Raw genomic sequence first — 14,370 nt, 5'->3', positions numbered from 1 at the left:
TGGCCACAGACACTTCCAAGCTTTGTGATCCTCTAATTGCCTGGCCGTTCCTGCTCTTCTGCCTCTCAAGTGATACTTAGTACCAATTCCAGAACAGAAGGTAAGGGTTATTAAAAAAAGAGAGAGCTGAAGAAAAAAGATTGTTGACAACCTAGATTTAAGAGAAAACCTGCCAAAGAAATGCATGGGAGATGAAAGTAGTAATGAAACTGAATAAAAAAGAAACTGAAAAAAGAGTTAGAAGAACACCCCTGCCCATTTAGTACAGGAAGAGTTAGATGGAGATATCAAAGAAACATTTAGAGATAATGAAATGAGATGGATCATAATTAGTAGAAAATCAAATTTAGAGGACTCATTTATGTACTAAAGATAGTTGAATTGTATTTAAGCTGATTTGGTCATACTTAGAAAGTATTCTAGTCAGATTCTGAAAAGGTACCCAAGGAAAATCAAATAGCAATGAGGAGACAATTTGAGAAATCTATTTACTTCTCAAACTATGATAATTCCTTCCTTGGTTAATATAAATATGAGAGCAGACTCAATTGTTCTACAATTATTCTCATTCAATATATTAAACTTAAAACATAGTAAAGTTCAGAACACGAGATTACAGTGACGGACAGAATAACTAAAGAAGTTTCAACATTTCTATTATTTTCCTGTGGAGGTAAGTGAATTGGGAGGATTTAAAATTATTAACCTTTTTTATACCATGTTGTGAGATTGTACCTTTGGAGAAATAAAAATGACTGAATCTTTCCTTCACTGTAGGAAAGCATTTAATTTTGCTGTGTTTGAGTAGACCAAGAGCTTTGACTATATCTTTCGAGAACTAAAATATTTTATCATGTTGGCAAAAATGCTATTTAAGGTTGAAAGGTTATCAAAAGCATTAGATAAAAATTTTTTAACTAGTAGGCAGATGAAATTACTCAATTTTCCCCAGAAAATTGTGCAGGCAAATCACTTGCCTCTCTAGACTTCAGTTTGTTCATTTATAAAAATAAGAAGGTTAAATCAAATAATCTTTAAGGTCCCTTTTAGCTCAAAATCCCATTTTTAAAAGTCTACATATTTCATACTTCCTTTCCTAAATACATTAAATAGGAAAGGTTTTACACAAATTATATATTAAAAAGAGTTGCTCAAAAACATAAAACTAAAACCACAACACAAGCTATTTTCTAATTCAATTTTTAGAAATTTCTTCACAACTCCATGTAGAAAATACTAGTTAGGATATCTTTGCATGGTTTTCAACAAAGTAATTTGCAAGTCTCTTATAAACCACATATTCATATTATGTATTTTTTAAAAATAAGTTTGTCTTTTTTGATGTTTAAGGTAAAAAATATGATGTAAATTAAAAGGATGTAAAAAGGTGAAGCTTTAAAAATATTAATAAAAGAAACTGTGAGTTTAAAATATTTAAGAGGCATAAAAATAGGCAAGTAATCATTCCTGGCAGCAGACCAAAAATAAATTCAATATATTTCTATTTTCACGGAAATCTATGTTTATTGGTGAATTCTAGGCATCCATACCACAGAAAAAGCCGATGTTTTCTTACCATAGAACTAAAGAAAACAATAGGAGAGTGTAGTGGAACTACAGAACTAACACTTCAAGACTGCCAAACTAGTCCTGATTATCAAATAATATAATATATATAAAGCACTTAGCACAGTACCTGGCACATGGCAGTCATTTAAATGTGCATTCTCTTTCCTTCCTTAGTTAAAGGTACAACACAAATACAGTTATCAGTGGCTTAAGCAGCCCGTTCCCATCAGGTTTTGATTTATTTTACGATTATCACTTGAAATTATACTTCCAAACTTCCACTACAAGTCTTTGCCTCTTCTTTGTCAGGACTCAGAAAGAAAATAAACTAGCTACATGGACAGGGGCTAAGCATCAAGCCACAACAAAGTGAAGTTGGCCAGGCTACGTCTTCATGCTTATAAGCACAAGATGCTTTTGTTGTCATTACTGTGGGATCACCTTCTTAGCTGTTCTTGAACCATTTGTGTTTTGCCCTAACTCGGTTAATTTCTGGGATCATCTGATTTTGATTTCTGTAATACTGTCTTTAATTAGCACCCTGTCCTAGTACTATAGTTCATTAAATGCTAGTATGGAAAGGGCCAGTGCCCTCTCTTAAAACTTCCTTCCTTTTTAATTCTGTATCTTATTATCATTATATCCTTTAATCTGTATAGTGTTTTAAAGATTTTTCTCTTCAAACCCTTACTTTCTGTCTTAGAATCAATACTAAATGTTGGTTCCAAGGCAGAATACTGGTAAGGGCTAGGCAATTGGGGTTAAATGACTTGCCCAGGGTCACACAGCAAGGAAGTTATCTGAAGTCATCTGAGTCTTGCAGTTTTTTTAGTGTATCTGATCATATAATTTGAGTGAGAAATGAAATTCTGAAATTCAAATTCAGAAATGCAATATGCTTTCTGATACTGATATGATGCTAGACCAAAACTCTGAATAATACCTTACATGTCCCCAGAGCTTAGGGGACCTGCATTTCTACATGTACAAAACTACATTTTTCCATGTGTATTTCTCAGTTTTATCAATATGGAAGTACCTGAATATATAGAACTGGGAACATACAGTTACGACATATATATGTAATCTTATATATATACTATCCAATGTATTCATATGATATACTTAAATACTCTTAAGATGCTGCCAGTTAGGTTAGTGCAACCTAATCTCTCCTGAACTCCTTTTTTTTGGTGTTTTTTTCCCCTATTACAACATTAACTCTTTGAGAGCAGGGGCTATCCTCTTTGTAATCTCATTGCTTAGCATAGTTCTCTGCATGTAGTCAGTGCTAAACAAATGCCTTTCATTAATTTATTTCCTACCTATATGTTTCACAGGTATTTGAAACTCAACACGTTCAAAACAAAATTCATTATATTGTCCTGCAAACCAATTCTTTTCTCCAAACTTCTATCAAAACCAGTATTATCCTTCCATTTGCACAGGTTCATAAATTTGGGTGTCAGCATTGACTTGTTCCTTTTCCTCAATTCCCATATTTATTCAGTTACCAAGTATTAAAGATTCCAGTTACATAATATCTTTTACATCTCTCTTGCCTCTCATTACACAGGTTCTACCCTACTTGAAGCCTTCATTCACTGCATCTCTCCTACACCAATGCAATAGCCTAGTAGTTATTCAACTAGTTTCTAGTCTTTATTATCCAAATTCACCACTTATAGCTGACAAACTGACATCCCTAAAACATAGATCTGATCATATAATTTCTCTTCTCAAAATTCTTCACTGGCTCCCTACTCCCTCTAGGATAAAAGAAAATAACCCACAGGTTGGCATTTAAAGCCCTTTAGGCTTTCACCTACCTTTCTAGTATTAGTTAATATTACTCTCATTCACATGCCATTCAGCCGAGCTTGCTAGTTGTAACCTATACATGACATTCCATCTCCTCCTCCTGAGACTCGGCAAATATATGGATCCATCCAAGTCTGGAATGTGCTCTCCTCACCTCCAGTTTCAATGAGCCCTAGCTTTCTTCATAGGAATTTGGTGTATATATTTACTTATTTAGGTATAGTAGGCTACATCTCTTCAGACAGCTAGGAAATTGTTAGCTCCTTGAAGGTTACAGGTTGTTTTGTTTTTGCCTCTGAAGCCCCAGCATCTAGTATAGCACTAGTGTGAGAGTGCTCTGAGGATAAGCAGTTAGTGTTAGTAGTTGAATGGAAAAGAGGGAATTTTGAACTGAAATTGAGGAGAAGGGTTAATTTGGGCTGAAATGATTTTGTGAGGCAGAAATAAAAAAGGTGTAAATACTCAACAAGCACTTACTATACCTACTTCATCTATATATGATCTACATAACATTTCAAAGGGGAGGAAAGACCCAGGCAACAAATAATTGGTATAATATAGCAATATGTAAGATTGATATAAACTAGGTATAAAGTACTCTAGGAATAAGAGGAGGAATGATGACTTCCTGCTAGAATGATCAGGAAAGATTTCATGTTAAAGGGCAGGACTTAAAGGATTTCAACACCTGGAGAACTTTGGGGGAGAGAGGGTGAAAGGAGGAGATGAGGGCCACATCTAGATGGAGGGCATCAAATAAAGAAAGACGCACAAGAGGAAAACATAAGCGATGTTCACATAATGGTAAGTAGTTCAGTTTGGTTAGACCAGTGATTCCCAAAGTGGGCGCCACCACCTGGGTGCTGCAGCACGATCCAGGGGGGTAGTGATCGCCGCAAGTGCATTTGGGGGTGGAGATAGTATGTGACAGGGGGCACTAGGTAATGTTTTTTCTGGAAAGGGGGCGGTAGCCAAAAAGTTTTGGAAAACACTGGGTTAGAGCATAGGAAAGTACAATAGAGATAAAGCAGGGATAAAGGAATGAATTGCTTATGTGTCAAATTTATTTGGTAATAAGATAGAGTAGATGGGAGGGAGGAAGGAGGGGATAACTGGAGATTCAAAGACAATTTTGTGACATTTTTGCAATTAGTTTAGGCAAAGCTTGGGGGCTGATGTAGGGTAGTGGCAGTCAGAATGGAAAGGGAAAGATGTGAGCAACATTGTGTTAGAAGAATCAATAGGATATGATGACTGGATAAAACATTAGCAAAGAAACAACTGAGGCCCAAAGAAGGGAATCAGAAAATACTCAAAGGCTGAAAAAGAGCTATTAATTTAAAGGCTGTGGACTGTCAGGCTGCTGGGATAATTAATAGTAAAGAAGCAGCCCATGCTGCTGGGCACAGTAAAAAGAGTACGAAATAGTGAGTCAGGAACAACTGAGTTCAAATCTTCCCTCTAACATCTGTGTGACTCTGGAGGCAGCTTACTTTACCTCTCTGACTCTCAGCTCCTCCTCTGTAAAATGAGGATAAGAAGAGTTTGTTGAGCAAATATATGCAAGTTGCTTTAAACCTTTAAAACTTAGCTCTTATTATGATTACTATCTCCTTCTTTTAAGCAAAAGTGCAAGCGAGCCTGAACATGTCAGCAAATTTTTCAATAAATATATATTTTAAAGCATTAGGCCAACCTTCCCATGGGAGGATGCAACAAAAATTTTAGGTTCAAGTTGAGGATAACAATGGCACCTGCCTTACCAGACCATTGTTGGGGGGATCAAATGAAATAATATATGTTGAGAATTTTGCAAACCTACAAGGACCACATAAACAAGGGCTATTACTGTGATTTTTTTATTATGCTCACAAAGTTGTCTACTTGTGGCCATTATGGAGGCTTCTAAAATCCCCTCAAAAATAAGAGATGAAACAAATGACAGTTGGACAGGAATAGAGCTTACATTATTGACAATTTCTGAAGAGTTCATTTCAGGGAAACTGAAGCAGACCTGGATTGAGAGGATGGGCATGAACCGTTGAAACAAGCAGAATGAAAAAACCAAAAAACAGGAGCCAGTTGGCACCAAACTCAGATGCCAAGTGTTAAAGCTATAGGAATGGTGCTTCTCCAAGGTCATATGAGAGAGTAGGCTTGAAGAGAAACATACAGGAAAGCAATAAATGAAAGTCATAAAAATGTAGCCTGAGATGAAACAAACTAGATCCTCAACCTGTCTCCTCCCCCCAATATGCCTCACCCTCTATAATTAGAGCTCAATCAGCTCGCCTTTTCCCTAACATTAGCACAATGCAATCCCAGCAACAAAAGAGAAATCTTAAAGCCTTTCCACTCAGATAATGTACTTTGTAAGTAAGCTACCACATTTCCTCTGCATGAAGAACTGCCTTCCAATTCTTCAATTACTTATTGGATGTATTTTTAGTCTTCTGATGCTAAAGTGAATTACATTTTTAGGTGAGAAGGGTTTCTCATCACTCTGGGGATATGGTCTATTCTTCTAACTTTATTTACACTGCCAATTTTGTTTATCAGGATGGGATCCATTTAGCTGATGAATTTAAGGCTTTGAGCATTTCTTATAAGAATGATTAAGGGCCTAAAATATACTAAGCGCAATTAAAATGAGTATGAATATACTTTGTAAAAGTGTAAAATGCCATTCAGAGACAAGAAGGCATTATGATCATTAGCATGGTACTACTATGACTACATGCATATGTATTGTGCCTATAAAAGAAATCACTTCAACATTTATTAAGCATCTAATATGTTCAAAGTACCCTGCTAGGCATTGGAAGAAATACAAAAGTTAGATGATATATTGCTGCCTTTCCAATAGGTTGGGAAAGAATTTGGAATTCAAACATTTTTTAAATAAAATGTTTAAAATAAATTAATTAAAGCATTTTAAAAAGTTAATATAATAACTCACATTTATATAATGTTTCAGTTTAGAAATCAATCCACCAGCCATTAAATGCCCACTCTATGCTAAATGCTGGGGATACAGAGAGAGAGAAATAAAACAGTTCCTTCAAAATGGATCTAAAGTTGTACAATGTAATTTTATTAAGAGGAAGACAGAATTAACAGAATTAAAAGAGTTGAGTAGAAAAGGCCACCTCATATAAAAAAGCTAACATTTATATAGTGTTTAGATGTACCTAGCATAGTACATAAGTGCTTTATAATTATTATCTCATTTGATCCTCACCACAACCAGTAGGTGCTATAAATATCTCCATTTTATAGATGAAGAAACTGAGATAAACATATTAAATGTCTTGACAGGGTCAAAAAGCTAGTTAATGTCTGTCTGAGCTGTATTTAAACTCAAGTCTTCCTAATTCCAAGCCCAATGCTCTCTCCCCTTTGCTGCCCAGCTGACCAGGAAGTGACACCTGAATTCTGCTTTGAAGGAAGCAAAGGATTATAAAAGGGGGGTGAGTAGGGAGTATATTTTCAGATGTGGTGAACTATCAATGCAAAGTCAATTAGGAAGGACATGTACTATCATCTGGATAGCATGTGAATGGAAGTAATATTAACTAATACCAGAAAAGTGGACAAGAGTCATATTGTGGAGGGCTTTTTTAATGCTAGTCTTTTTTTTTTTTAATCCTAAAGAGAACAGGGAGCCATTAAAGAGTTTTGAGTAAGGGTGGGGATAGGTAACATAGGTGGAGATGAGAGGGTGCTAGATTTGAACTCATGGGGTCTTAGTTTAAATCTCATTACTACCTGTATGTGACTACGGGGAGCCCCTTAACTTCTTTGTGTCTCAATTTCCTCATCTGTAAAATGAAGGGGTTGGATTAAATTATCTCAAAGGTCCTAATCTCCAATTCTATGATCCCAAAATCAGTGTGGTGGCTGTGTGGAGGAAGATGAATTGGAAGATGAAGAGAAAGGAAGACCAATCAGGAAATTATTGCAGTTGTTCAGGGGAGAGGTGATGGAGACAAAAGTGTGGCAGAGTCTCTGTAAGCAGAGAGGAGATGGATGCAAACGAGATTGAATGAAGAGAGTGGACAAGTTTTGACATTTTAAAAAGAAGGAAACTATGGCTCAAGATATATTAAGTAACTCACAGATAGTCATGGCTAGGATGTGTCAAAGCTAGTACTTAAACCCACATGTGACTCTTAGTTCAGTATTCTACCATATCATATTGGACTCATCTCTGCCCACATGGAATTTAAGGTTTCTTTGATGGTAGCAGAAGCAGCAAAGTTCCTATGATATCCCATGTCCATAACCTATTCCCCCACTTATAGTTAGAATTTCTAGTAAGTAAATGGGGCTGGCCTAGATGGTCTCTCAGGCCCCTTCCAGCTCGAAATTTCATAGGCACAATCCTGGGGTAGATGAGAAGATACAGAGGCAAATTTATTAGGAATTTTGAAACTGAAGACTCAAATAAATACATTAATGATAAAGAGCATACATGGACATGGAGGTAAGGTAGAGCTTCTTAGTTTCCCCAGCTCCCTTTAAGGCTTTGCTCAAGTGCTATTTCCTTCATCAGGTCTTTCCTGATAATCTCCCATCTTTTTGAGTTCTTTCTCCACAATCTCTAAAATTACTTTGAAATTACTTTGTATGTATTTCATATTTATTATCTGGACATATGTTGCTTTTCCCCAGTTAGAACAAGAGCTTCTGAAGGCAGGAACTGTCAGACTGCAGTACCTAGGACAGTACCCTACAATAGGAGGCAAAGGATAAATGCTTTAATGAAATCAAATTCAATCTCAACAACATAGGAAGTTATAGATGCTTATGGAATCAAACTCACTCTCAACCATTATGTAGCATTATGGAGCCAGTGGCACACTTATGACTGACTTTCCATAAAATTCAACTTTTTGTAAAAATAGGATTTTACTATTTCAAGCATCTTATTATCTATTTAAAGTAGGAATAATGTGGTTGAAAAAAATGGACATAAAATTTTAGGAAAGTGTAAAAATAGGATAAAGTAAATGCTAGCTTATAATTATTCATATAGGATATGACCAGAATACCAACTGAAGGAAACAGTGGCATGGAAATATAAAAGGGGATAAGGCTTTGAGGGGTGAAAAAAATGTGATTTGTATGACATTCTGTATTGTGTTACTTTGGCAAAGCATCCAAGAAAGGAGCAAGACTAGAAGAGATTTGGAATTCGAAAAAGGAAATCAAGGTGATAAAAATAAATTGAGGCCTTACTATAAAAAAAATCATAGCTAAGGGACATCTATGTGGCTCAGTAAATAGAGAGGTAGACCCAGAGACAGTTAGGAAATATCTGAGGCCAGATGTGAAGCCAACTGTATGATCTTGGGCAAATCATGTAACTCCAATTGTCCAATCCTAATAATTTTTCTGCTTTGGAACTGATACTTCATATCAATTTTAAGACAGAAAGGAAGGTGGTTGGTTTTTTTTAAGCATAGCTAAAATCATTAGAAAGTTTATAAATTTAGAGCTCAAAGACACCTTGAGCATCTAGTCCAAGCTCATTTTAAAGAAGAGGGAACTGAGGCTGGGAGAGGTTAAGTGATTTATTCTGGATCACACTAGTATCACTAGTTACTGGCAGAGCTGACACTAGAATCCAGGTTCTCTGATTGGGTCTAATGTTTTTTTTTCCACTGTACTATGAGAAAGCTAGAAAATTTAAGAAAAATTAGAGTCACAGAGAAGAAAGAAGAAAAGGGAATTTCAAACTAAAGGGTAATTGAGGATTAGGGGTGAAATTCATCAGTAGCAATAGACTTAAAAAAAGGCAAACAAGGTTAAGTGACTTGCCCAGGGTCACATCACTAGTAAGTGCCTGAAGCCAGATTTGAACTCAAGATGAATCTTTCCTCTATCCACTGAGCTACCCAGCTGCCCTATCAGTAGCAGCACAAAGATCAAATAGTATAAGGGTAGACTGAGTCTTTGGATATAGTTAAATATTATGACTGTAATCTAGGAACTGATGTCAGCCCAAATAAGAGAATTTTTTTCTAACCCGTCAAGTTTGATGTGATGTTCTGTGGCTAATCATGACTGTCTGCCCTAAATCAGAAGCCAAAGGTCAAATTTCAAAACATTCCCCTTCCATTAAACTTATGAACCTATGGTGGATTGATCCAAACCTTTCTTTAAACTGACAGATCTAGACAGTGATCTCAATAATATTGAATGTGAAAAGGAAAAGCAAGGTTAAGAAAGCTATTCAAGGTGGATGGAGCTGAGTCAATCAATAGCCTTTTTCTTGTGAAAGGAAACAGTAAGATGGGTGCAGATAGTAAGGTAAGAGGAGAAGCAATTAATTAGTAATAAGGAAGCCTAGTTAGAAGAGAGTATACACTTGAGACAGCATTTGGTTAGCATGGGAGTTACAATAGGCAGCTTAAAAAAACCCAACTTTAATTATTGACTGTTCTTTTAGCTCTTTCTCAAGTATGGGAAAGCTGCTTCTAAAACTGAAGTTAAGGCAGGATGAAAATTCAGAAGCAAGAAATAGAGAAAGAAAAAATTGGGATGAAGAGTGGCTGAGATGGCAATAGAAAATGACTAGAATAATGTTTCTAGACTTTTCATTCAAATACAGGAAAAAAGGAACAGAAATAGAGGGGACTATTGAAGAGTACTATTAATGAGAATAGCCACTTTTAAGATACTGTTTTGAGACTTGCAAAGCACATTACCTATATTAGCTCAAAGAAGTTTCCCAACAATCTTATGAGGGAGGTATTCCAGGTACAATTATCACTTCTATTTTATAGATGAGGAAACTGAGGCTAACAAAGGCTAAGTAACTTGCCCAAGGTTGAACAAGTAATAAGTGTCAAAGGAGTGATTTGAACTTGGTCTTCCTGACTCCAAACCCAGTACTATGCTAAACTATTGTGTTGTCAGACCATGCTTCTATAACCATTATTGCCCTCAAAATATTGATGACTTAGGGGTTGCAAAATGGTACAATGAAAAGAATATTGGATACGGATTCAGAGGACCCGAGTCTGAATCCTATTCACTACTGAGTGACCAGGGACAAGTTCACTTAACCACTTTGCTCCTCAGTTTTGTTCATCTGAAAAATGAAGGGACTGACCTATATGACTTCTAAAGTTACTTCCAGTTCTAAGACCATTATGCTACAAATGAATGATACTGTGGCTAAGGTGACATACAAACTGTAGATCCATGCCCTGGAATGAATTTGTAATCTAAGATAAATAACAGAATAGAAAATATTTAAACCCAAATATGGAATGGCAAGTGTTTCCTTAAAAATAAGTTTAGCAAATGTCTTTTATTAAGAATTTACTTCCTACAAGGAAGGCATTGCATCAGACATTGGAGATACAAAATTCTTCAACAAGTCCCTACTTTCAAGAAGCTTACAATTTTGGTTTTTCCAAAAGTGGGGAAAAGTCTGATTCTGTACCTAAAAGACAGATTTATTTCCAAACACACTCAAAGTTGAAACAAAGTTACTTATTGCCAGTGTGACTGGGCAAGTTATGGGTGTTGGTTTCCTTGTCTATAATAAAGGAGAGGGCTCAACTAAAGCTCTAAGGTCCCTTCCAGCTCTAAATGTCATGATCCTCTGAAATAAAGAGAATGGTACAGAGGAAATAATAGGAATTCCCTCCAAAAATCCTTTTTGAATATTAAATATAGCCTTAGTTTTGTCATAGTAAGGCTTCCTTATGTTTTTTTTCTTATAATTAAAACATTTTTAAAGAACATTTTCCCTATCCCTCCTACTCTCTTTTCTCTCTACTCGTTACCTCCAACTCACCCCCAATTCCTGGACATATTTATAAACAATTAAGAGGGAGAAAATACTATTTCTAACAGTATCCTAACAGATGTTTAGTTACACACGTATTTTTGTACCTAATGTTTTAGAGACATGAAAGATATTAATACATGATACAAAAAGCATTTTAAGGGTTAAATTAAGAACTCCTGCACAGAAGGGAAACTATTATTCACATTGGCAACATCAGTTCTCAAGATATTTTAAAAGTATAATGTCTAGTTTCTTCTGTAAAACTTGTTTTTTGACTAAACAAATATAAAATTCTTTTTGATGTTCATTTCTCCCCCCACACTTTGGATGAATAAGCAATTTAAAAGTTCAATGGAAACAAAGCAGTGCTATAAAGACTCAATCACTCCACCACTGCAAAGGGAACTCAAGTAGAAAGCAACACACTGCCTCATTTTGCTCAGCTCTGTTAAAAATCGTTGTTTAATTCTCTTTGAAAATTTAGAAAAGTTGGACAGGGCCACTACAAAGGACAGTTATGAGAGTAAGGTAGGAGGAGACTGTCTAGATGTGAAATCCTCAACCCCTAAACTGTATTCAGACCATTTGAGTCAATGAGTACAGAATGAATTTGTAAGTGGTAGAATGAAAAAGACAGAATATAAACCCTTTGAAGGTAGGGAATAAATGCTCCATAAATTAGACTGAGAGAGTCAAATGAAACAAAGCATATGAAATTGCTTTGGGAAATGTTTTATAATGATATCATTTGAAAAATGAGGAGAAAATTCTAACTAATCAGAGTTTAGGAGGTTCCTGCCAGGTTAGATTGGTTGTTTCCTCATTAAAAAAAAGCAAACAATATCCAGAGGCCTATGTATTGTATATGGTATTGATGGTGTTCTTAACTAAGCTGTTTGATTCTCTCCCCCCCCCCCCTTCTCTTTTCCCTTCAATACTATGCAAATAAAAAATGCAGAAAATGCAGAGGATGACAAAGTCAGGGAACAAAGGTAACTTCTATTTTAGGCTTTTAGAGCTCTTATGAGAGAGACTAGGCAACTATACATTATTCTACACACGGAGGTCACAGCTTGACTTGAAGTATGATTAAATCTATGCCATGGTGATGTTATATAAAGACCTATGTTCATATTAATGCCAGGTTATTTTTCAGTGGAATGAAATAACCAAGTTATAGTAAAATTTTATATTACACTATTTCAACCCATTGAAGATGATATTAAAAAAATTCAAGTTTTATGATCATTCATTTAAAAAAATCCTTGGTGAGATACGGCAGTGGAATTACTGAAATGTAGCTAAAACCAGGAGGGAAAAAACAAAAGCAGGGATCTGCTTAATATCATAAGGCTAATAAAATGTGTGGTTTACTTAATCATCTGACAGTGAATGAACAGGATCAAAGTAAAGTTGGCACAGAGACAGCATCCACATGGCACATTCTTTGTTTCAGGGCTTCAGTCTATCAGCTTTTGGGTAAAAATATGAACCCCTTTTATAATATATTTACAATCATATAATATTTATTGTGGAAGAATATTAGTTTTGAATTTCAACTTGTCAAGATTTTTTTGTATGAAACCACAATATTAAAAAAGATGCCTAAACTTAAATTTTAAAAAATGCTGTCCAACTGAAACCTTCATACTCAGTATGAAGTACTCTTTTTTTTTTTTTTTTAAACAGAATACAAAAGCATTCTAACAGTTTCAGTAAAAGAACCAAGAAAGTGTTTTTGGAAAAGACTAGGTCAAAATAAAGAAAAAATGAATATTATGTGGAGAGGCAATAGAACTGATGGAGGGCAGGGGTTAAATCAAATCAATTGGAAAAAAATTCAATAAGACTAATTCTTTTTGCTATAGAATTTGCCTCCTTAAAAGGGATAGGGGCACCCAAGGGTTGCATTATCACAAATAACATAACCTAACAGTTCGGTGTATTTATAGGTACAGACTTTAAAAAGCTAGAGCGAGGACACCTAAGCATTAAATGACGACATATATAAAAATGAACTGCACTGTATCTAGACATAATTTGAGTTGTTCAGCCAGTAAAGGACAAAAGGACCTACCGAAAGCACTTGGCTTAAGGTTGCTGAATTCCACCCCCCCCCCCCACTACCATCACCACCTCCTCTCAGCTCCTCAAAATTGGTTGGTATTTATTTCCCTGGTTAGAAAGACAAGAGATATTTCCCACAGCTGGCATCATTCTCTCCCATAGTCCTGCCCTCTCCATCCCCGAATTCTTGGCCACCCCACGGATGAAGCAGCATCTCCGCGGGAGAGTTGGCCAGCGAGGGGTTCAAGGTGATGAGCGTGTGTGCATCCCTGGACCGGCGGGCTTTCCGCTCCGGGAGGGGGGAAGGGTAGGGTGGGGTGGCTCCTCCGGCCCCCCGCCCCCACCCATTCTCTTTTCCACACCCGCGGCGACAGTTCGAAGCCCGGCAGCAGCCCCTTCTTCGCCTCTCCTTCTCAGCCATCCCTGGGAGAGAGGTGATGAGGAAGGCGGGGGTGTGGGGGGGACCCTGGGGTGAAGTTGCAACCTCAGTCCCAGCGGCTCGCCTAGCCTCAGCGGATGTCCAAGATAATCACAATTCCCCTGAGGAATGAAAGGCACCCGAACACGGAGGGGAGGGTAGGGGAGCGGAGGGAGGGTGAGGGGAAAGGGCGGGAGTTGGTCGGGAGCCGCACACACTCACTCACTCACCTTCCTCTTCTAACTCTAATTTCTCCAGCATGCCGGCTTCAGCGGTTCCTGGAGCTGCTGCTGCTGCAACTGCTGCTGCCGCCGCGGCCGCTGCTACAGCCGCCTGAGGAGGAGGAGGAGGAGGAGGGGAGAGAGGAGAAGAAGGATCAGCATTCAGACCCAGGCTGGAGGAAGTCCCGGGGACCTGCCGCGGCCGCCCGGCGGGGACAGGAGGTGGGCTGGGCGGCTGGGAGGGGGCGGCGGGGGAGGGCCGCGGCCGGGGCTCGGCCTGACAGGGCTCGATTTCTCCGGTCTCACCCGCCGGGGCCGGGCCAGGGGAGGAGCTGCAGCGCTCGGGCCCACCCCCAACGCCCTGACCCCGCCCCCTAAGGGCGGAGCCGAAGGACCCGCGGCTCCTCCCCGCCAGGATCTCCAGCGCGGCGCGGCGGTGCTGTGGCCGCCGCCGCTGCCGCTGCGGG

The 14,370-nt window shown here is 37.7% G+C and overlaps 1 protein-coding gene across 5 annotated transcripts in view; it reads right to left on the bottom strand.

Moving 5' to 3' along the window:
- Positions 1 to 14,370, bottom strand: part of PRKAG2 (protein kinase AMP-activated non-catalytic subunit gamma 2) — a 472,166-nt gene that overhangs the window by 67,748 nt on the left and 390,048 nt on the right. For 2 of the 5 annotated variants that reach the window (XM_044677448.1, XM_044677449.1), the window contains one exon: positions 13,913 to 13,975. In XM_044677448.1, the coding sequence (XP_044533383.1) occupies positions 13,913 to 13,975 (63 nt within the window). Of the gene's footprint in view, positions 1 to 13,912; positions 14,016 to 14,370 lie in introns of all 5 variants that reach the window. The other 3 variants (XM_044677447.1, XM_044677450.1, XM_044677446.1) reach the window with 2 other exon arrangements.

The sequence above is a fragment of the Gracilinanus agilis genome, chromosome 5 (genome assembly GCF_016433145.1).
Source record: "Gracilinanus agilis isolate LMUSP501 chromosome 5, AgileGrace, whole genome shotgun sequence".
Taxonomy (NCBI): domain Eukaryota; kingdom Metazoa; phylum Chordata; class Mammalia; order Didelphimorphia; family Didelphidae; genus Gracilinanus; species Gracilinanus agilis.
The sequence above is the reverse complement of the archived record's forward strand: the minus strand, read 5'-3'. Positions and strand labels throughout refer to the sequence as shown.